The 25,751-nt window shown below is 29.2% G+C and overlaps 1 protein-coding gene and 2 long non-coding RNA genes across 3 annotated transcripts; 2 read left to right on the top strand and 1 right to left on the bottom strand.

Moving 5' to 3' along the window:
- The first annotated feature begins 6,842 nt into the window (after window positions 1–6,842).
- LOC147811915 (uncharacterized) lies at window positions 6,843–9,863 on the top strand. Its single transcript, XR_015433193.1, has 3 exons — window positions 6,843–7,314; window positions 8,011–8,057; window positions 9,679–9,863. It is a non-coding gene; the product is annotated as an uncharacterized LOC147811915 (long non-coding RNA).
- Window positions 9,864–11,023: 1,160 nt separating this feature from the next.
- Window positions 11,024–17,063, bottom strand: LOC147811914 (uncharacterized). The gene is made up of 2 exons (XR_015433194.1): window positions 16,086–17,063; window positions 11,024–15,016 (listed from the first exon to the last, which is right to left on the bottom strand). It is a non-coding gene; the product is annotated as an uncharacterized LOC147811914 (long non-coding RNA).
- Window positions 17,064–23,392: 6,329 nt separating this feature from the next.
- On the top strand, window positions 23,393–25,724 carry LOC147811913 (uncharacterized). Its single transcript, XM_087162284.1, has 2 exons — window positions 23,393–24,861; window positions 24,920–25,724. Exons 1-2 carry the CDS (start codon window positions 23,393–23,395, stop codon window positions 25,722–25,724), a joined length of 2,274 nt encoding a protein of 757 aa, XP_087018410.1.
- Window positions 25,725–25,751: the final 27 nt, after the last annotated feature.

Below are 25,751 nucleotides of genomic sequence, written 5' to 3'. Positions count from 1 at the left end.
TTTTTTTCAATAAAAGAAATAAATTAGATAATTTCTGAGCTCAAATCTGCAGTATTTCATAAGATATTAATGTTATTATGTAATTCTGGTGAGTTTGAAGTGAAAAGTTGTTTCAGTTATTTAGAGATATATTGTTAAAAAAGGTGACATGGTTGTTAGATTTTGAATAACTCGTTTTTTTTGGCAGTCTAGATTTGGCCTCTTTCCATAAGTTCATTACTGTTTGTTCTTGTTGTAAACTGTGCACCATCTTACGTTAGTGTTAACACTTTTAGCATTGTAAACACAAATATTGTTCGCATTGTAAACACAAGTAATAAGTAATCAAATACATTGCTTGCAAGAATCTCAAAACACAATGATGCCAAATGGCTTTAAAATACAACGGAAACAGTAACCCGGCAATTTAGGCGGTACCGAGCTTGCAGCGTTCCCTAGTGTAGAAAACACCATCCATAAGAGATAACACTCAAAACATGGCTAGTCTTACAATTTTTATTTTTCACACATCACAATAATAAAACTTCCTAGAATATGAAGCCTGTTCACACACCTACTCATAAGCATAACATAAGCGGAGGGATACACAGGAAGTTTTCTAAATTTCTTCCGGTTTTAGGAAGCTTGTTATGGTTTACATTCAGTCATCCATCCATGCGTATTCTCCAGCCAAAAACTTCCCAATTCACTCTTAATCTTGACCGATATTGGAAGTGCGTGTATCGTATTCAATGTGAACGGGTCTCGCTGGATGTACGCCGTTTTCAAGGATGATTAGAGTAACCTACTACAACCACGTTAGTCTGGTTTCTTTCCTGACGGCAACCAATGAATATCTCTCGCTCACGTACATACTTCTCTATAGTTTGTCTATGTAAAGAACTTCCCTAGCCATTCGTCTGGAGCAGTATGATTATGGTTACGGGGTTAAACTATTTCAAGAAGAGGTATTGGATTGCTATTTAAGACATGTTTTGTATCTGGTTGGCGAGAGAAAGGGAATTAGGGGAGAAAGAAGCCCCCCTTTTTGAAATGCGCTATTTCTTATTTCCATAGCGGCCCTAGACTTCATGGCGAAGGGAGTCCTTTCTATACACAAGCTATAAATTGATGGCTACAGACACTCGAATATTCAACTATTTCCCTCCCTGACAGATAGCATCACTATACTATTTCACTTCGTCCTGCGGTTCACATTGATTCTACAAGCAAATTGTCACGAGGTGTTATAATTTAATTGTTTTTTGTGCTGGCTCAAATTCCGGTGGCAACGTTGTTCACGATGCCATGGTTACGAGCGATTCTGTAACTAGAGAGAGTAGTTGAAAATTAATAAACAAAGTTTTTTATAAAGATGCCTCAAGATTCCTAACTTGTTATTTATATAAGGACACAACATTTGGTGACCCGTCGACGTGATCCGTAGTTGACACAGGTTAGTGAAATATTTTATAGTGAGAGGAAAAGCATTGAATTTTTGTGTAATGGAGGACATAATCAGAAAACGTAAACCACTTAGAATGACTTTTACCAAAACCATAGTAAGTTTATTTGACGAATTAGAAAAACAAACGCCTGACAGAAAAAACATCAAACAGCAGTGTTTTACTTTAGATAGAGTTTTTAATAAAATGAAAGAATGTGACGAATTAATTTTGAACGATATAAAAACAGACGTTGAATTTGAAGCTGAGTATAATAAGATTGAAGAATATGATCAAAAAATGGATTTCGCAAGAGCAGAAAGTGAAATATTTTTCAGTAAACAAATTGTGTTAAATGGAGCGGCGAGTTCCGTCACTTTATCGCCAAATAAAAAACGAAGAATGCGTCTTCCGAAGATTGAATTGTCACGTTTTGGGGGAGACCTGAAAGATTATCATGGTTTTTGGAGCCAGTTCCAAAGAATACATACTGATAGCGAGTTGGCTCCAGAAGACAAGTTTCAGTATCTGCTGCAGTGCGTAACACACGGTAGCCGAGCTCGAGAAGTAATTGAAATTTTTCCGCCAACAGCGGAAAACTATAAAAAGGCTATCGACGCGCTGAAAAGCAGTGTTGGGAGAGACGAGTTACTGATAGAATATTATGTCCGTGAATTATTAACTCTTGTTGTAAAAAATGCTACAGAAAAAAGGGGAAATTTAAATATTGCAAATTTGTATGACAAATTAGAGTCACATCTCAGATCGTTAGGATTGGCGAGTGAGTAGTATGAAGCGATTTTGTTTCCATTGGTGGAGTCCTGCATTCCCGAAGATTTAATGAGAGTTTGGCTGCGAAATCCAATACAGTCGGGCGTAGCAGGTGAAATGGCAGATAATTTTGGAAACAAATTGAAAAACTTACTTTCATTTTTGAAACGCGAGGTGAAAGGCGAAGAACGTTTACAACTGGCGAGAAATGGATTTGATGGTGCTCGGACAAGGTTGAGGTCTAAGAAAGAGCAACACATCGACGAAGTAATTCCCACCGCCAGCACTCTGGTTTCTAATGACATATCCCAGAGGCATCCATTTTGTGTGTTCTGTGACAAGACTCATGAAAGTAGAGATTGCTTCATTGCACAAAGTTGGTCTTTGGATAAGAAGAAAGAAGTATTAAGCAATAAGAAAGCGTGTTATATTTGTTTCAAGGCTAACCATAGGGCTAAAGAGTGCAAAGCAAAACTCAAATGTATGATGTGTTCCAAGAGGCATCACGTAATTATGTGTTTCGAGTTACCAGTAAACAAAAGGGAGTTGACAGCTAAGGAAAGGGTACCCTTATGAAAAAATCGAGGTATAAATGAGGTATAAACGAGGTATATTTTAAAGGTATAAAGGAGGTTGTTGTTTAAATACGTCGTAAAGGTTGAAAAGGGTGCAAATGAATACCTCAAAATCAACCTCAAATATACCTTAAATATACCTCCAGAGGTATATATGTTTCAGCCTGAAGTATATTTTTTTACACTTGTGGAAGTATTTATTCAACAACCTAAGGTGTGTCATTTTACACTTCAGGTTATTATAAATCAACCTCAGGTGTATTTTGTTCGACTTCAGGTAATTATTTTTCAACCTCAGGTATCTAATTTTATGCTTGTAGAGGTAGATATTTTTCAACCTATGGTGTGTCATTTTACACTTCAGCTTATTATAAATCTACCTCAGGTGTATTTTGTTCGACATCAGGTAATTGTTTTTCAACCTCAGGTATATAATTTTAAATTTTATGCTTGTAGAGGTATATATTTATCAACCTGTGGTGTGTCGTTTTACACTTCTGGTTGTTATAAATCAACCTCAAATGTATTTTGTTCTACCTCAGGTAATTATTCTTCAACCTCAGGTATATAATTTTATGCTTGTAGAGGTATATATTTTTCAACCTAAGGTGGGCCATTTTATACTTCTGGTTGTTATAAATCAACTTGAAGTGTATTTTCAACAATTGGAAAGGTTATTTTTAATTAGCGCCATGTGTACCATGTTCTACCTTAAGTTATTATTTCGTAACCTCAAGTATATATTTTTGTATTTTTAGAAGTATTAATTCATCAACCAAAGACGTTTTTTTTAGCACTTACGAAGGTGAGGTGTTATACGGACCACCTAGTTTATTAATTTTTAGACTCACTATATAAAAAATATAATGTATATATATAAAGATATTATATATATTACTAGGAGGCTTCACCCCCTACTCGCTGGCGCTCGCCAACCCCCGGAACTGCTTTCGCAGTTCATTTCGGATTGCTTCGCAGTCCAATGCTCGCTTTGCTCGCGCATTGGATACGTTCTTAACGTCTAGTTTTTGTATACTTTTTTGAATACTGAAGTTTCGAAAACTTTTCACTGTAGAAAATTCTAAACCTGCACATTTCAATATTAATTTGAAATTGCAAACAGTTCACATATTTTTCTTCATCACACAATTCTAAATTTCAGTTGTTGAGAAAAGTAACTGTTTTAAGTTTTGTTTTAAAGTCTTTCCCAACAGAGGGCTAAAACCATGTGTTGCAAAGCAATATGAAATAGTAGTCTGCCACTGAACGCCGGATGTAAAGCATCGGCTTTGATGAAGATAATTTTGTATTTTTAATTCTCTGAAGGGCGTAACCCTAATAATATGGAATTTGTAAAATAAATGTATATATTTTTGATTGTTGATGAAGCCCATCATTTTGTGTTTTCATCTGTGTTCAGAAGCAGAACAAATATAAGTTTTTTATTCTATCACAGAAATATAAAATGTATAAAAAACAAAGAAAAGAGTAAGAAAAGGAGTATACTCATATAAAAAGTTAAAATTATAATATAGCATTTGTCAGTTAAAATAAAACAACTACAAATTTAAATAATTAGTCAGCTGAAATTCAAAGGACTTTTATTTAAAACTAAAATTTCTCTCTTTTTTTACAAACCAACAAAATTATTTTAAATACTGTTTCCGTCTACATGTTGAAACTTGTTATTATTGGAACCTAAAAGTAAAAAAAGTATAAATTAGTAAGAAAGTCATATTTACAATAATAGTGGCAGGTCTTAAAATATTAGAAAGTATTTTTTTTATCATTTAAATTAACTGGATAAAATTAATTTTCCTTTTCAGATAAATATCTTCTGCCATTTCTATTCAATCCTCGTGCGACGAAGGGGGAACACGTGGAAGTTCATTGACAAGGGTCATGAAACTTTTTGAGTCTATCTAACCATTAATGTTATTAATTTTAATCTATCTTTGTTATTTTATGAGTTATTAAACATCAAAATGGGTCCGGGACTTTATAAACACCCTGTATAATTCCAATCTTATTATGCAATTTTAACACTTTTTATTTTTCTATACATCTGTAACATTATGGTACTTGTAAGTTTAATAATTAGATTTCCTTCCCTTTCTTTTTTAAAAATCTTTAAACTCAATAAACCTAGTTTATATTTTTCAACTTTTTGTCAGACTTCATGAAACTAGCAGCTTTTTTTAAAATTTTTGACGCTGATTCTGAAAAGGACTTATGTTATTGTCAATCACATCAGAGTTTCTTAAAAAATAGTTATTTTAATAATTTTTTATCAATGTAATCAAGAATCTACAATCGTTTGATAAATTAAAATTTTAAAGTTATGTACCAATTTTTATTCTTTTTTTACACTCAATCGAATAGAACAAATTACAAGCTGATAAGGAGCATTTATTTTAAAGTTGTGAGTAATTTTATGTGAGGAAAATGTCTAAGAGAGAATGATTTGAAATAATACTTTTAAAATAAGTTGAGTATAATATCTCCTATATAACTTATAATACCGAGCAGAATAAAACTAATAGTTAGTTGTTACAAACACTTGTTTAAATATAAATACACATCCCATAGGATGAAACTCTAAATAATGCATATTACTTTCAACAATAAATGTTTTTATTTGCAATTAATTTTATCCAATTCAGGATTAAAATTGCATACTATACTGACTTATTTCTAAAATATTTAAGCTTTCCAAAATTCGCACATTTTTGAAGTAGTGAACCATAAACAGCTGCATGAAAAAGCTCATAATCTTGAAACAAATTGTCATATAAACTTGAAATCGGATTTAATTTCATTCTGCCCAATATTCTAATAAGTAATAACAATCTGCTTAGTAAATAATTAACGTGGGTAAAATGCGAGAAAATAACATGTAGTGAAAATAGCAGTTTTGTGATCAAACATGAAGAAGTGAGCTAGTACAGTTACTAGTTTTCAAATATCTAGCAAACTATTGTTATCAACAATTACATAAATTCTATAGTTTATTAGGAGAGATTACTTTTTCTTTTAGGTATAAATTCAGAACTATATCCTAGGGGAAGGCTGAGCAGTAGCTTGCTTGTCTCTTCTTCTGCGCCGCCGCGCATGTGCTATTTATAGCCTAGGCCATCTCAGTAATATCAGGGAACTGTGGATAAGCTCTGTAAATATATATATATATATATATATATATATATATATATATATATATATATATATATATATATATTGATATATATATATATATATATATATATATATATATATATATATATATATATATATATATATATATATATATATATATATATATATATATATATATATATATATATGTGTGTGTGTGTGTAACATAAAAAGCTTCAATTAATCTTTTTATGTTAGTTTCATTTATAAAACTTCATCCTAATTAATTATTCTAAACGAAATACTTTCTCACACTTTTAAAAGCCACATCCTGTTCTTAAATCTATTTTTGGCTGAAGTATGCATTTAATTAAGAGCAGGACATTTTTCCCTTTGCTCTTGTGTGGGAAACGTTCGATCTATTTCATAAACCAATTGCAACTACTAAGATTTCCCTCTTTCCCTAAATGAAGACATTTTACGGATTTTACTTTGCAAAGTTTTCCCTAACATATAACCAAGGAGCGCAACTTTTCATGTGCACTTTTTACACTTTTCTCATGACTGCACTGTCAAATAATTAATAAATAAATTTTGTACCCTCCTTCCCGACCTATGACCTGTTTTAATCCTTCCACTCGGCAACGACGTTATAAGTCGCCAGGATTGAACGGTCGGGAAGGGGTACAGTTCGTACGGTACATTAAAGATATTTAATATCTCATTTGAAATTAAATAAATCAACTTCGGAAGAGGGTACTTCAAAAATATGGAATAACTTCAAATCATTTATTCAAATGGACATTTGGTAAATAAGCAGTCAAATTCTTCTTCAACTTAAGGCAATAATTAATTCACCCAGTATCTTCATCAAAAAAATAAACTCTTCAAAACTTGATGTTTATTATAAATGATACGTACGCACAGTGGAACAAAACGATCATCGGTTTTCCATATGTCTATGCTGCATATTTTGTCTACGTTCCTGAGACTACTAGAAAGCTGAGCTTCAATTTTCTTCCTTGGACTAAAAAGAATAACTGCATCGAACTCCTGATAATTAAAATGTTTTATTGAAACCTTATCCCTTGGAGAAAGCGTTGATTTTGCCACTCATTAGTGCTGAGCTGGATTTTATCGTCGATGAATTGTTTTCATACCCCGGAAGCACGATTCCAAACCGTAATGTTCCCAATCCTTAAGACGGGGAATATGCAACTTTTTCCCTCTTTCTCGGGAATACGTGATTCTAAGCAATGACGTCAGAATAAAATTGCGCGTACGCAACATGCCATGTACTGTCTTGTGATGCTGTGCTGTGGCGGGAATCTGCAAAGCTTTACAACCATTATTATTTGTTATTTTCCGTTGAAACTGGAGAACGCGAAACTGTGAATTAATAATGCAGTGAAGTAAGTAATTTATCATTTTCATTAAACTTTTGTTTGTGATTACAACTAATAAATTTCTAATATATTTTCTGTTTTAATTAATTGTTTTGCTTTGACTGTTTATCTAATACCCCATATATATCGCTATAGTGTGTGTGCCATTAGTTTTTCCCTGCATTCATTGCTTAAATGTTACACGTGTCTGTAATGCAGTATTCAAAGGTTTGAATAATGCTGTGCTGTTACGTTTTTCTGTTATGTCCCCAAAACGTAAAGTTTTAAATTGCAATATGTAAATTTTTAGATAGCTTAATTTTGTTGTGCACATCCATGTGCAAATTGTTAAATTTAAGTTTATATGCTTTAGAAAAGAGATAAAACTACTAACAGGAAGAGAAGTTACTGTAGATATCGCACTAATGTAGGCTACATGAATAATTATATATATTAAAATTTAAATTGCTCTTATAAATTTTGTTCACGTCATTAATATATGGGAGTTTTGTTATAAAAACAAAAAAATTACTTCAGCAACTGATAAAACCAGTTGTTTTGGTTCAGAACTATGTTATTTAAACAGAAGACTGTTTTATTATTAATAATCAGAATAGAATGTTTATTATAATAAAATATATATATTTAAAAGAGCATTATTATTATTTAGCATGCAATAATAAGCATTAAATCCTTTTTTTTTTTGTTTTGTTTACCTTTCAGATGCAGGTGGGGATGGAAGGAGCAATGGTTGGTTTTAGTCATAAGAGGTAATCAAATTATAAGTTTTTTTTCATTAATATTTAAAATGATTATTGCTTATCCCTCAAGTTATAAAATATCAGAATTTATTATTAAAAGTTTGTCATTCAGATATTTTTTTTACTTAGATAGTTTTCATTTAGTTTAAATTAACACGCCTAATGATTTCTTTAAAGTAAAATTTTTTTATGATATATAATATAATATTTAATCATAAATTTCTAGGCTTTCCAACCTTAATAATTTATGTTATTTTAACATCTGTCAATATCTTTGGTACCGAATGATATTTTTCCCCTTTTAAGATACTTATCATTGTTTTAGTCATAATGTTATCGTTTTATTTTTGTGTGCTATTGTTAATGATTTCAGTATACTACTGGATGTATTGTTATTATTATGACCTAGATATTTACTTTTTTCACCTAGGTGTATTATTGTAGCTTATATCTTGGTTGTTATATTGTAGCTTATAACTTGGTTCCATGGTCTTGGCGACCAATAAGTATTTTCAGGTATCTGATATTTCAGTATTTAGACCTCTGATTTTTCGGACGGTTCTATATCTGTTGATTTCAATACTATCCAGAGTTTATCAAGGAGATATAGCTTAAACCTACAGGGAGAAGTTTGCAAGTTTTATACATTAAAATTAAGTTTCAAATATTTTTTTTCTTTTTAAATTATGAAATTAAGTTGTGCTTTAAAATTTACTATTTCTCTAATAAATATAAATCAGAAACTATACATATTCCCATAAGAATGTATAAGTAAAAAATATTTCAGTACTCTAAATTTTGTTAACAGATTATGGTACAAATAAACTAGTAAAGATGATTTTGTAGTGAAGATGGAAGATAATATTATATGTAATAACATATATTAATGAAATGTGCATGCACATTGTAATTGTTTGTTCGTTATTGGAATAATTTATTTGTCTACTTTTAATTTATTAATTCTAATAAACAATTATGTATACCCAATAAAATCATTAAATTATGTAATCTGTACTTAGGAAATGTGTGTTAAAAGTTTTTTTCATATAATCAAATGCAAAAAGTATAATTAAGATACAAACTGATGTGGTTGTTTTTTTTTAATTAAAGGATATTGCAGCGAATTAATTTATTGTAAAATTATCTTGTGCTGTGAATGTTTAATATGTGCTTTTACATTCCAAGGAATGATTTGACATGCTTTTAGGAATTCCCTTTATTTGTGCGTTTATCTATAATTTAAAACAGGCTTTACATTTTCTGAAGCTTCATTTCCGTAATTTTATAATGCACATAAATGGAAGACTAAAATCTGAAATATCTATCTCTAAATCGTTCCTTATATTAATTCCTTTGTATATACATATATATATTTAGAATATTACTGAAAAACTTTTTTTATTCCTGGGCAAGTTTTCTGTTGATTTAATTTACTTTTTATTATTGAAAAAGCCTAGATATTAAGCTAACCTTCTGACTTAAGGTTTTGTCGTAACCCCAACTATAGTTTTATCTAATACATAATTTGTAGAAAAATTTTCATCAAAAATTCAGTTGCTATGATGTTTTCAAAGTGATTTTATTTTTAAAATGAACTGTAATTTAAGTTAGTGCACGATTTTTGTTTCAGATTCTTGGAAAAAGTGTTGTGTAGAGTCTGAGATTTTCTTTGGAACTTTCTTCTATTGTACAGCAGATACAAAGTTATTTTGTTCTAGGTATATATTATAGAGGGTTTTTATATCTGTCTTTTATACCATTTTGTGCTAAAAATGTTTTGCAAATGCTTTTAGAAATAAAAATTTATTTAATTGATTTCTCATTTTATTTTAATTCTTAAATAAACCCTACATTTATTTATTTATGGTATTTTACCAATTGCTGCAACTAACAATTACATTTGTATTCATAAATATATGTAAAAAATCTGATTTTTTTCTTTCTCAATAGTTTTTTAAGTTAAACTGAATTTAGTAAACATTCAAATAAGCATATAAGAAATGAAATAGAATCTTGAGACATTTCTCAAATATTTAATTAATGAATTGAGTTAACATTGAAATAAACTTATAAAAAATAAATTAACAAATGTTAAAATAAACAATAAAATAAATGATTAAAAAAGTAAAATAATTTCTTAAATATTTCAGCACAAGGACTGCAAGAATGAGAACTTTAATGCTCCCTCATTTAATAAGTACATGAACAGAAATAAACAAATTGTTTAGGTTTGATATTCAAAATGGAAAGGTTTAATTTTCATATATATTAATGTAGGCATATGGATATTACAGCTTAACCTAGTCTGGAGTAATTTAGTTAAGAAACTTTTTCTCTTAATTATACACATGAGATAATACAGCTGTATTACAATAAATAAAAATGATAGGTTTGGTTGCGCAAAATTAATAATCTTACACTATTAACACTGAAGATTTGTGATTGAACTAGTAAATCTCAGTACATATACGCTATTTTCAAATAGTGATAAGATAACATCGATAAAGATTTATGTCAGAGATTTCTTAAGTGTGAAAATTGTTTTAGGAAGTAATTAGTAGTTTAATTAGGTTTAGTAATTTAAAATAAAATTGCTTATGAATATCTTTTTTAACTTGTAATTGATTCTTATGTTTTTAAAGGCGTCTCAAGAATGTCATTCAGTTAGGGAATGTGGAAATAAACATTTTTTGCTTATGAAGTTTATTCCTGTGAATACATTAAAATATTTTCTTAAACTATTACCATGATGGGAAATAAAAGTGCGTTTTAAAAAAATTATCTGTATAAAGTAATCGACGTCAAAAGAGTGTAACCTTGCATTAAGTGTTGAATAGCATTAGTTGCTTCTGAAGTTATTTTTTCCCATAAATAAATTAAAATAATATGTATCTCACTATAGGATATTTTAAAACTTCCAATTTGCTTTTTCATTTTTATGCACTAAAAAACTTGTCCCAATTTACTGATATTAGTTTTTGAGTTGGTTTTGCAGAACATGTGCACCGTTTTTATACAAATAATAGTTACTTAGGTTTGAAATATTTTGAATCATTCATTATGAGTGAGGGAATATAAAATATGAGTTTCAAATTTCTTGCTCAATATGAAACCTATTTAAAGACCAGAAACTTTGACCAATTCATAGTAACAGCATTACAGGTATTAATATTAAACGGTAAAGGTTGAACGACAAAGCATTAAAATTTTTTGCATTTGTAACTAGAAAGAGTTGCGAGCGAGGGAATGATATTTCATAATGTTGAATTATTAATGAAAAATTTATTTCAAATAATACTTCAAACTTATACTAAGCTGAAATATAATCTTCAAAATATATTTTGAACAAATAACTCATTCATATATCTGGGGGGGGGGGAAACTAATAGTCTACCATTTAAACTTTATAGCAGAGAGCTACCCAAATATCAGCAGAAAATAACCAAAAGATTGATTTAAAAATATTTAATATTTCCTTTTAATTAGAAGAATTTGTAGTATTTATTAAGATTTTTTTGGTTAGGATTGAAATTAATTTATGTATTTAATTATCTCATCAGAAAGGAAATGGCTATAGAACATTACGGTTTTTTAAATTAAAATTTAAGTTGGAAAGAAACAAAAGTTTGTGAATCCATAATATGATACTATTAACACAAAGTTATTAAGTGAACAAATTTTATGTTTAAAAAAAGAATAACAAAAAAATTAAAGTTAATTTTGAAAACAATATGTTTAAATATATTAATTTGACTAGTGTGACTTAGCGTGTGAAGATGCAAGTTGTAAGCCAGTAAAATAGGATATTCTACAATCATGGCATTAAACAGTTTTTCTTAGATATCAAGTTTTTTTTTAAAAAAAAAAAAAAGTTGTTAGTGCTGATGGTCTTAAATTAAGACTTATGCAATGAAAGCAACAGTACATGAAAATAAAGGTTTCAAAAAGGATAAATACAAGATCTATACTCAATCGAAACATTTTTTATTTATAATATTTACTTTTAACAAACGTTAGTTATTTTCATTAAACACAAAAAAAATTTTTGATTGCATCCAATTTACATTTTTAAGTCTTAGAAAGCTTTTCATGTTTTTGCATAATTGATAAAAGAGGAAAAGGATATAAAAATTATGGAATGCTATTATGGATTGTTTAAAAAAAAAACAGATTTGTAGAGTTCGAAAAAAAAAAAAAAAACGTTGTGGAAAACTGAGTTTTATTTTTCCACCAGAAATCAAAAATTAACACTTGTTATTTTGTAGATCACCAGGGACCAAAAAATGTAAGGATAGGGTCATGGAGGAAAAAAAACATTAGCACAAATAAAATATGTTGAATAATAAAGTCAAGTTATATTTTTAATCAAAAATTGTTGCAGAATTCCTAACTTACAAAGTTTAAAATTTATTAAAAAGGACTTGCCGATCTTAGACAGTGAAATTTACATTATGAGCTATAAATTAAAACAAATTCGTTAAATAGAATAAAAACTATAATTCTTGAAAGATAACCTTAAATTGAACAATTCCAGTGAACTAAATATTTATAATCCCTCAAGAAAAAGCTGCCAAAATGCCCATTAAAAATTATTTAATTTTATTCTTATATTAAAGAACATAATGCTAGAAAGCTTTCAGTTACATTTCAAAAACAGGTATTAACTTTGTTATGTATAGCAAAAAAAATCTAAAAAAAGCACCCTAGTTTTTTAACTAAATAATTTTTATTTCAAAAGCACTAAAACAATATTCAATACCCACTGTGGATTATGAAACTATTATAAAGCATGTAATACTAGAATTATAAAAAAAGCTAATTGCTAAACAATGTAAATATACTTTTTCATAAAATATTCTAAACCATAAAATGCAGTTAAAATAAATGTTGAAAACTAGATGAAAACAGAATTTTGGAAATACAATTTCAATAATATTACTGAAGAAAAAATCTTATATCCTCATAAAGAACAGAAAATAAAAATTAACAAATTTATTCAATACTTGAAACAGAATAAATTTGAATTTGTAAATGAAGTTTAAATAATGCTACTGTCGACTATAACAATTAATTATGTAAATAATAACAATTTAATAAATTATTATATATTTTAATAATTGCAATTATTATCAATGGGGAAGAAAAAATCTTATATCCTCATAAAGAACAGAAAATAAAAATTAACAAATTTATTCAATACTTGAAACAGAATAAATTTGAATTTGTAAATGAAGTTTAAATAATGCTACTGTCGACTATAACAATTAATTATGTAAATAATAACAATTTAATAAATTATTATATATTTTAATAATTGCAATTATTATCAATGGGGACTGATTTCAAAGCACATCTGAGATCTCTTATTTTATAAACAATATAATAAACTTAAAACATTTTGTAATATGCACAGGTGAAATAACTTTACTTAAACCTCAAAGCTTTGAAGAAATAATAATCAATAACTTATTGAATTGAAATCAATAATTAAAAATAGTACAATTAAAACAATAACTTTATGAATCAAGGGTATTAAGAAAACTTGAATTTTTTTCTGGTCTCATACTCAGATCAAGCATAGAACACTTGAATAATGCCATACAGACCAAAAAAAAAAATTATCTACACCTAGGAAAATAAGAAACTAGCAGTAATTAACTTGATCTGCCAAATATAATTGTAAATTTTTTTTATCCCTATAGCATTTTTCCCCTTCGACTAATAATTAATATATTATATGCCTTTTAGTAAGCTGACTGATAGGCATAGTAGAAAAATCAAATGGATATTTTTTGGATTTGGATGGTTTGTAAAAATTATACAAGATAAAAAAATGAGGTAAACATTTGCTATATACAGTTAAAATCAAATCAAGTGAATTTCAATGCATTAAAGCATGTCAAAACAAATTAATCCTATTTGTTTTTAAAAAAACATATGTACCAGATAAAACGAGGAAAAAATTTTGCTATGTAGAATATCAAATTATATGAATTTCAAGCAACTAAGAAAAAGAATTCAAATCAATAGCGCAGCATGTCAAATAAACGAATAAAATCCGTGATCATTTGTTTTTAAAATAATATAAAACTGAATACAATCAAGCACAGGCATGCAAACAAAACAAATTTACTTGAACCTGCAATGTGCTGCGCAACTGGCTCGTTGTTGTATGCAACTGAATTCAACAAGTGTTCAATCTGAATTCAATATGTCTTTACTGTTCATCTAATTTTTTAAATATTTGCATAAATTTTACAGCAATTTCGAATGAGCATTGTTAAAATAGTCAATGATTTTCACAGACAAAGAAATTAGTTTAAGTTACTACTATATGTGACCACTATTTTAACACAAAATTGATTAAGACATCAATGCATTTTTTTTTTTTTATAAAATATGATTAAATATAATATTTCACAAAATTTTAATGCATAATACTAAGATATTTTGAGCATGGAGATTATTTTACAAAAAAATGTAATTTATCAAAGACATTTTCATGAATACAGGTTTTATATATATATATTTTAATCAATTGTTTGAAAAATATAAAGGTAACAGAAATTTCAAAATATTAAGAAATGAAAATCCTTAAGTACAATAAATTACAGTCTATTATCACAGCTCTTTTTTTTCAAAAAGAAAAGAAAGACTTAAGATGTCCATAAATAATGTAGAGCATTGTAAAATATTATGAAGCCTATGATAAATGATAGTTAGTAGCAGCCGCTGGTCTAGGGAGGTTACTTGGAAGATCAGTTAAAACCTTGCTTGATGATCTATTACTAGCCTTTGTCATTGTCTTAATTGCACTGGTGATTTCACTGAAGATGCCATGTGATATTTAGTTCAGCTTAGCCACTGTCCATAATTTAGATATCAAAATTAGTTTCTGGATAAGAATCCTCTTTACAGTAGAAAAATCATCTCATTCATCAAATAGAAAGCTGTCTGCATAAATGTAGCTGAAAATTTAAAAAAAAGAAAGTGAGGCCATAAGCATTCAATGGAAGGGGTATCTGTTTAACGAATAAATGTACTCAAACTTTATTTACTAGATATTCTATGTTTAATTAGGTAGGTACTTACTAGAAGGAACCGATTTAGGATAAATCACGATTTTTAAACAATTTTAATAACATTTGATAACATTAAAATTTAAATATTTTTGACACTAAGGAAACTGAAGAATATTTTGTTAGAAACAATTTTTATAAAGGATTATATTGTTAATTATCAATCTTTGGAGTCAGAAAACCACTATTACCACAATCTTTCTATTATGTTTCCCATTATCCACATTTAATTAAACACCACAAATAATTACTACTGTTAATTATTTGTGTTATAATTGTTACTTATTTATTGCACCTGAAATACATAAGTACCATAATTCCTTCTGTAGCAACAAAACAAAAAATAATAGTAACAACAAATATTAAATTATCTATTTCTATACATTGTGAAATTGAAAGGTGTTTTAAAACTAAGATGTGCCTGATGTAAGATGTTATATATTTTGTCACTAGAAATGTATTGTTTATTAAAAATTTTTCTCCATGCAACTAAAATTAAATTAATAGATACAATTGTTTATATTATTAACTGATTAGAAAAAATAATGCCGAAAACTAACTAATTAATTAATAGGTACGAAAACTAATTAATAGGTACTTTATTTACGTCGCATTAGAGCTGCTCAATGACATGAATTATGCATATGACTGTTAATGGAAGGATACTTAATAACAGTACAATTCAAATTCAATAAAAATTTATAAAGTAATATAAATAAAAAATTCTATAACTTAATATAATATTCGTAACGGAGCCAAAGTTATAACTACTAAGAACATATATTTTTAATAATTCAACATACCTATCATAACTGTTTATTTACATATTGAACGTAATTTCACTTAGTATCTATCTGTGAAAGGTTTTTAAAGGAAAAACTAACAAAAGTAAAAACGTTAAAACTTCACAGTTTGGCGCGAAAAGAACCATCGGTACTCTTAAGAAAATTAGACGTACCTAGCATCACCCACGAACTCTTTATTAAATTAATGTGTCGATACTCCAACCAAGGAAATTAGCAGATTCTCTTCTTTTGTTTAATGAAAATGACATAAATAGTTGTTTCAGGCATGGCGATTTCAGCTTCGCACATTTCGAAGCTGTTTATCAACATACTGCGACTTTTCCAGAAGAGGTACATGCGCACAAACCTATTTTATTCTGACGTCATTGCTTAGAATCACGTATTCCCGAGAAAGAGGGAAAAAGTTGCATATTCCCCGTCTTAAGGATTGGGAACATTACGGTTTGGAATCGTGCACCCCGGAATGGTTTACGATGGTCTCCTTAGATGTCGACATTCCCTCCCAACTCAGAACTCAAAGAAAAATAAGCTTCAATTTCTCCTTCACTACTGGTGATAATTAATGATTCATCTTAACGAAGAAACAAATTTTTTCCCTAGCAGCTCTCGTCTTTGCTTTTGGAATTGTGTTCACGGAATTTCAACGCACTTTCATCGCTAATGTTGTGGTTTTCAAAATATCTTGGACTAATTCGAACATTTTCACGTATCCTTTGAGTTAAATTTTTTTACATTTCTCATAAAACAATTTCTTAAATGAGTATGATTTTAATTTTTTCCCATATTTGATGTTTCAAAGTGAAACTATTTTTTATACATTAATCGTATTTACTGTTGAAATTTTTTTTTTCTTGAAATTTTTATTTTTAGTGAATTGATTGTCATAAGAAATGTTTCGAGAAATTATTTTCAAATTTATTGTTTTATGTGTTACAGCTTCTATGATTTTTTTGTTAGTAGAATTTATATTTTTGTTTTACTATAGTGCTTAGGGTGAAGATAAAAATGCAATTAAAACATTTAAAAAAAAAAAATTCTCTTCTAAATTCAACTGCAATAATTATTAAAAATTGATTTTTGGTATAGATATTGATATATGAATGCAATTACGGTGTGGCAAAAATTAAATTAGGAAATGTTATAACTCATACAAATAGTTAGAAAAATGAACAAAATACTTGTTGTTAGAATTTGAATTGAAGAGTAACCAAACATTAATGCTTGAGTCCAACGTTGGTAATTAGTTCAAAGCTCTGTTCTAGCTCAGTAATTTCCATAAACAAATCGTTTCTTTATTTCTGAACTTTAATTCCAGCATACAGATAGGAAAATGATCAAACACAAATTGAAAAATTTAGTAACCAAATTCACTTCAAAAACACGTAAGAAATAGAAATGAAAATATTTGAATTGCCTAACAATTGTGACAAATTGAATTACCAATTAAGATCTCTGCACAAAAATTACTTTCAAAAAATGTCCAAACTAAAATTTTTGAAAAAAAAAAAATTATGTCCAAAAAAAAAAAAAAAAAAGAAATATTAATAAAAAAAATAAAAAAAAGAAATTAAAGGTAATTTGCAAATAAACCTAACTTGCACTTCAGATTAAAAATAAGGAAAATAGCTAAGTCAGTCAAATTTTAAAAACTGATTTACCTTAATACCATATTAAATTTGAAAGCTTTGTTTTGGATTTCAATTAGTGATAAATTGTGTTAAACGGGTTGTAATGTAAAATCTGAGAAGACTGATCATCTTTTCTGATTATAAAAGCAATTTGTCTTTACATTTTTCCTGAAATCCGGGTTAGTAATTGCAATAAAAATACCAAGAAAGAAAATAAAAGTACAAATAATTAAATATAAAGAAAGTAGAAAGAAAAATAAGAGAGAAAAGGAAAAGAAAAAATTTTACAGAAGGCAAATTTTGGACATAAAAAAAAATTTTTTTTTCAAATAGCAGAATTGAAAATGATCTTGTGTTTTCTAATATTCTTGAGACTAAATATGATAATGGTGCGTAACATTGTCAAAATTATGTTGACAGAATTGCGCAAATCCAAGAAAATTAATTAATTCCTAAATTCAGGTGATTTTGAAAAAAAAAAAATTTCCGAATATTTTGCTATTAAAGTGACAAAAAATGAAAGGTAAATAAAGTGAAATAAAGACAATATTGAAATCTTGGACTTCAGAATAACAACCACTGTGTCATTTTTGTTTTCAAACAAGGTAAACAAAACTCAAATCTAATTTCAGATGGAAATTTTTCCTGTAAAACTGTTTTTTACATTTTGTGTTTTACATTTTAACTTGCACATTTTTTAAAAAATGTTTATAAATTTTTTTATCATGATTGAAGATTTAACTTAAATAGTGTTTTTATGAAGAATACTTCTTTTGGTGAAAATGCTGTGTTGTGATTTTTAAACAAAAGACTTTTGAAACTGAAAAAACTGCACTGTCAAAGAAAAAAAATTGTTGAAAATGAAAATCGTAAAATTGCTGATAATGCTACTACAGATTTTTGATTGTGCTAAAATTTTTACAGTGAGAACATATGTAAATGTTATATAATTTATATTACTTTTATATATTGTTGCCATTACAAATTTGGTTATTTTATTTGTACTTCTACCATAGGGAAGATTTTGCAAATGGATAATTTCAAAATTTTTGGATTCTAATTAGATATTTTTGGCGAGGGGGGATGTAACATAAAAAGCTTCAATTAATCTTTTTAAGTTAGTTTCTTTTATAAAACTTCATCCTAATTAATTATTCTAAACGAAATACTTTCTCACACTTTTAAAAGCCACATCCTGTTCTTAAATCTATTTTTGGCTGAAGTATGCATTTAATTAAGAGCAGGACATTTTTCCCTTTGCTCTTGTGTGGGAAACGTTCGATCTATTTCATAAACCAATTGCAACTACTAAGATTTCCCTCTTTCCCTAAATGAAGACATTTTACGGATTTTACTTTGCAAGATTTTCCCTAACATATAACCAAGGAGCGCAACTTTTCATGTGCACTTTTTACACTTTTCTCATGACTGCACTGTCTAATAATTAATAAATAAATTTTGTACCCTCCTTCCCGACCTATGACCTGTTTTAATCCTTCCACTCGGCAACGACGTTATAAGTCGCCAGGATTAAACGGTCGGGAACGGGGTACGGTACATCAACGATATGGAATATCTCTCATTTGAAATTAAATAAATCAACTTCGGAAGAGGGTACTTCAAAAATATGGAATAACTTCAAATCATTTATTCAAATGAACAATTGGTAAATAAGCAGTCAAATTCTTCTTCAACTTATGGCAATAATTAATTCACCCAGTATCTTCATCAAAAAAAAAAAATAAACTCTTCAATCATCCAACTTTTAGTTTATTATAAATGATACCTACGCACAGTGGAACTAAACGATCATCGGTTTTCCATATGTCTATGCTGCATATTTTGTCTACGTTCCTGAGACTACTAGAAAGCTGAGCTTCAATTTCCTTCCTTGGACTAAAAAGAAAAACTGCATCGAACTCCTGATAATTAAAATGTTTTTATTGAAACCCTATCCTTTTGAGAAAGCATTGATTTTGCCACTCTTAAGTGCTGAGCTGGATTTTATCGTAGATGAATTATGATGCCGGAATTAATGATGGTCTCCTTAGATGTTTGACATTCCTCTCCCACCTACTCAGAACTCAAAGAAAAATAAGCTTCAATTTCTCCATTCAATGTTAATTTACTATTCATCTTAACGAAGAAACAAATTTTTTCCCTAGCAGCTCTCGTCTTTGTTTTTGGAATTGTGTTCACGGAATTTCAACGCAGTCTCATCTCTGATGTTGTGGTTTTCAAAATATCTTGGACTAATTCGAACATTTTCACGTATCCTTTGAGTTTATTTTATTTTACAATTCTCATAAAACAATTTCTTAAATTTTTATTGATTATTATTTTAATTTTTTTTCCTCATTTTTGATGTTTCAAAGTGAAACTACTTTTTATATATTAATCGTATTTACTGTTGAAATTTTTTTTTCTTGAAATTTGTATTTTCAGTGAGTTGATTGTCATAAGAAATGTTTCGAGAAATTATTTTCAAATTTATGGTTTTATGTGTTACAGCTTCTATGTTTTTTTGAGTAGTAGAAATTATATTTTTGTTTTACAGTGATTAGGGTTTAAGATGAGGATGCCATTTAAATTTTTTTCTCTTCGTAATGCAACTGCAATAATTATTGAAATTCAATTTTAATATATGAATGCAATTACGGTGTGGCAAAAATTAAATCAATAAATGTTAAAACTAATGCAAATAGTTTGGAAAAATGAATAAAATACTTGTTGTTAGAATTAAAATTGAAGTACAACCAGACATTAATGCTTTAGTCCAACGTTGGTAATTAGTTCATAGCTCTGTTCTAGCTCAGTAATTTCCATAAACAAATCGTTTCTTTATTTCTGAACTTTAATTCCAGCATACAGATAGGAAAATGATCAAACACAAATTGAAAAATTTAGTAACCAAATACACTTCAAAAACACGTTTAAGATAGAAATGATTTAAGATAGAAATGAAAATATTTGAATTCGATAACAATTGTGACAAATTAAATTATCAATTAAGATCTCTGCACAAAAATTACTTTAAAAAAATATCCGAACTAAAATTCTTGAAAAAAAAAATTATGTCCAAAAAGAAAGGTATAAATGAAAAAAAAAAGAAAAAAAAAAGGTAATTTGCAAATAAACCAAACTTGCACTTCAGATTAAAATAAGGAAAATAGCTAGATCAGTCAAAAATTGAAAACTGATTTACCTTAATACCATATTAAATTTGAAAGCTTTGTTTTGGATTTCAATTAGTGATAAATTGTGTTAAACGGGTTGTAATGTAAAATCTGAGAAGATTGATCACCTTTTCTGATTATAAAAGCAATTTGTCAGTACACATATTTCCTGAAATCCGGGTTAATAATTGCAATAAAAATACCAAGAAAGAAAATAAAAGTACAAATAAATAAATATAAAGAAAGTAGAAAGAAAAGTAAAAGAAAAGAAGGTAGAAAGAAAAATAAGAGAGAAAAAGAAAAGAAAAAATGTTATAGAAGGCAAATTTTAGACATAGAGAAAAAAAAAATTTTGTGTGGATATTTTGCTATTAAAGTGATAAATATTAAAGGTAAATAACAAATAAAGTGAAATAAAGACAATATTGAAATCTTGGACTTCAGAATAACAACCACTGTGTCATTTTTGTTTTCAAACAAGGTAAACAAAACTCAAGTCTAATTCCAGATTGAAATTTTTCTGTAAAAATGTTTTTTGTGTTTTGCATTTTAAATTACACATTTCTAACAAATGTTTATTATTTTTTATCATGACTGAAGAGTTAACTTAAATTGTATTATTATGAAGAATTCTTATAGTGAAAAAGCTGTGTTGTGATCTTTAAACAAAATACTTTTGAAATAGAAAAAGCTGTTAATTCAGAAAAAAAAAACTGTTGAAAATGAAAATTTTAAATTTGCTGATAAAGCTACTACAGGTTTTTAATTGTGTTAAAATTTTTACAATGAGAACATATGTAAATGTTTTATAATTTATATTACTTTTATATATTGTCAACATTACAAATTTGATTATTTTAATTGTGCTTCTACCAAAGGGAAGATTTTGCAAATGGATAATTTTTAAAATTTTTGGATTGTAACTAAACATTTTTGGCGAGGGGGGATGTATCATAAAAAGCTTCAATTATTCTTTTTATGTTAGTTTCTTTTATAAAACTTCATCTTAATTAATTATTCTAAACGAAATACTTTCTCACACTTTTAAAAGCCACATCCTGTTCTTAAATCTATTTTTGGCTCAAGTATGCATTTAATTAAGAGCAGGACATTTTTCCCTTTGCTCTTGTGTGGGAAACGTTCGATCCATTTCATAAACCAATAGCAACTACTAAGATTTCCCTCTTTCCCTAAATTAAGAGATTTTACGGATTTTACTTTGCAAGATTTTCCCTAACATATAACCAAGGAGCGCAACTTTTCATGTGCACTTTTACTCATTCTCATGACTGTTGTTGTCTAATAATTAATAAATAAATTTTGTACCCTCCTTCCCGACCTATGACCTGTTTTAATCCTTCCACTCGGCAACGACGTTATATATATATATATATATATAAACAATAATATAAACTTTGCAACAAATATCCAAACGATAAGCATACAGCTATAGTAGAATTTCAAAGCAAAATTGCTATTTTAAAAATCTTTCAATTTTCAATGATTTATTTATAAGAAAAATTGTGAACATTTTTCTCAATTAATCAGCGTGCATACTGCTACGTTAAAACATATACATTTAAGCAAAATAAAAAGAATAGTTCTATTTGACTGAACTACAAACAAGAAAATGTACTGTGCATAACCTGCTGTAACGATTCACCAGTAATGTTACCCAAAACAGTGACGAGAAATATTTCGGTTATTCTCTCTTATTGCTAAGCCTACAACGATAGCCTCTAAGAATATCCTCCAACTTAAATTATTTAAGATCAGGACGCGTCGTTAAAACAAAAATAATAAAATTTAAGTTTCAAAATTGAAGCATATTTGATTAAAAGTGATAAAACTAAATTAATAAATGTCAAGCACACTTACCGAATTTCAAATAGACTTTCGATTGTCAACACACACGCCATTTGCCGGCTCGCATGGAACTCTGGGAAGTGAGTTAGTTAATATGAAGTGTACTTTAAGCAACCTTAAAACAAGCTTAGGTATAAATAAAATGACTTCAACACCTCAATAAATACCTCACTCTCTTTAGTTGAAATAAGGTATATTTTTTTATACCTCATAAATACCTCAATATCGTTAGTAGAAAAAAGGTATATTTTTTATACCTCGTAATTACCTCACTCTCGTTAGTTGAAATAAGGTTGATTTTTTTATACCTCATAAATACCTCTTTTGTTAAAAGTGTAAGAGAAACAACCTCGTATACCTTAAAAATCATCTTATCAGTCTGGATGATTTGAAGTGAATTTAAAACAACCTCAAAATAAGCTTAGGTATAAATAAAATGACTTCATATACCTCAATAAATACCTTTTTATCGTTAGTTGAAATAAGGTAAAAATTTTTATACCTCAAAAATACCTCTTTTGTTACAAGTGTAAGAAAATAAACCTGGTATACCTTAAAAATCTCCTTATCAGTCTGGTTGATTTGAAGTGAATTTTAAACAACCTCAAAACAAGCTGAAGTATATATAAATCAACCTCGTACACCTTAATTACAACCTTTACGAGGTATAATTTTTATTGCTGTTTTCTCTGCAACCTTAAATGTACCTCAAATATACCTCAAAACAACCTTAATACCTCAAAAATACCTTAAATATACCTTAAATTTTCATAAGGGTAGATTCAAGTAATGTATTGGTCGCCAAAAGAGGGTAACGAAGTTCTTCTGCAGACTCTCTTAGTAAATATTGAAGCCATTGGGAAAAGAAAACTGGTTCGAGCTCTTATTGACAGTGGGTCCCAGAATTCTCACATATTGAAGAGAACTGTTAAAAAAATGGGCCTTAAACCTACGACAAGAAGAAGTTTAGCCCAATCATTGTTTGGCGGCGTTACGAAGCAAGTGAAAGATCATGGGCTTTACCAAATCACTCTTAAACCACAAAATAGAAATTTTTCTCTGGACATACAAGTTTTTGATCGGCAGTCTATTTGTGGTACAATTCCTAGACTTAAAAGAGGACCGTGGAATAAGGAATTATATAAGAAAAAGATATGGATTGCTGATTACGGAGAAGGTTCACCTGATATAGAACTGTTAATTGGTGCCGACTTTTGCGGACAACTATTCACTGGAAACATGGAACGTCTTCAATGTGGGTTGATTGCCTGTGAAACTCATTTAGGCTGGCTTGTTATGGGCAGAACCGCCAATGATTCTTACGACCCATTACGCACTAATGCTTCTGTGAGTATCACCATGTTAATTCATAGTGATAGAATAGAACACTTTTGGGACATGGAAGTTTTAGGAATCAAAGATCCTGTAGAAAAGGCCCCAAAAGAAGAAGAAGTGATGAAATTTTTCAACGATACCTTGTCAACTGATATTGATGGGCGCTATATGGTTAAATTACCCTGGACAGACAATGCTGATCTTCCGGATAACCGAATCATTGCCGAAAAAAGACTTCTTTCCACCACATCCAAGTTAATTTCTTCAGGAAGATATTTAGCCTATGAGTCGGTTTTCCAAGAATGGGAAAGGGATCAAATTATAGAGGTGGTTCCTGATGAAGTTCCGAAGGGGAGGTGTCATTTTCTTCCTCACAGAGGAGTTTTTAAGGAACATTCGACAACTAGAGTAAGACCAGTATTTGACGCCGCAAGTAAAGAAAAGGGCAACTTTTCTCTCAACGACTGTTTAGACAAGGGTTTGAATGTATTGGATACCATTCCATCGATATTGATGAGATTTAGAGAAAAGAATCTTGGCGTGATTTCCGACATAAAGAAAGCTTTTTTACAGATATCTATAAATCCAGAAGATCGAGATTTTTTAAGATTTTTTTGGTGGAGTGATTATGATAAAAAGAAGATGAAGACGTACAGACACAGACAGTTGGTCTTTGGACTGAATTGTAGCCCATTTATACTTGGCGCTGTAATCAACAACCTTTTACACATTTGCCCTCAAAAATATCGTGACGTTGCTGAAATTTTGGAGAAAAGTTTTTATGTGGACAATTGCGTCACGTCAGTTGATACCGTTCGAGAACTTTCTCATATCGTGACCGGAGCAACCGAATTAATGCAACTTGGAAACTTTGAACTTAGAGGCTGGGAAAGTACGACAAGTGACGCCTTCCCAAGTACTTGGTCTTCTCTGGGACCGAAATGAGGACGCACTTTTTTGTGATTCTGATCAATTTAATAGCAGCTGTGAATCTTTTACCAGAAGAAATGTGTTGTCCGCCATTCAAAAGGTTTTTGATCCTATATGGTTTACTTGTCCTGTGACAATCATTCCTAAATTGTTGCTGCAAGAAACTTGGAAGAAAAAATTGTCTTGGGATGAACGACTCCCTGAGGAAGCAGAGAAGAAATTTATCAAATGGCTGTCCGACTTGACTAAATTGAAAACCATACGAATACCCCGATGTGTGATTCCTTTAGGATACCGACAGTCTTTCAGCTTGCACACCTTTTGTGATGCTAGCGCGTCGAGCTACGCTTGCGTAATTTATTTGAGATCAGAAGGAAAAAAGGGTGTTAGTGTACAGCTACTACAGGCCAAGTCACGAGTCGCTCCGATACGACTCACAACCATACCTCGATTAGAGCTACTGGCATGCAGTATTGGCGCTCGACTAGCACAATCAATGCAGAAAGCTATGAGTTTAGAAGATGTACCTGCATTCTTTTGGTCGGATTCCACAACTGTTCTCCATTGGATTAAGAACAACGAAAATTGGGGTACATTTGTGAACAACAGAGTAAAGGAAATAGTTCAGCTCTCATCAAGAGAAATGTGGAGACACGTTCCTGGCCACAGCAACCCAGCTGATCTCCCTTCAAGAGGATGCTCTGTTCAAACTCTTAAAGAGTCTAAGTGGTGGGAGGGCCCACAGTGGCTTAAAGGGTCAAAGGAGGAATGGCCCGACTCAGCAGAACAAACCGATGAAGATGAGGTCTCAAGAGAGAGAGAAACCCGTAGTTGTAACCAATCTTCATACTCATGAGACTACTTGGTATTTGAAGCGGTTTTC

The sequence above is a fragment of the Parasteatoda tepidariorum genome, chromosome 4, assembly GCF_982258835.1.
Source record: "Parasteatoda tepidariorum strain Cologne lab strain chromosome 4, Ptep-v5.0, whole genome shotgun sequence".
Classification (NCBI taxonomy): Eukaryota; Metazoa; Arthropoda; class Arachnida; order Araneae; family Theridiidae; genus Parasteatoda; species Parasteatoda tepidariorum.
This window is presented reverse-complemented; position numbering and strand designations above follow the sequence as displayed.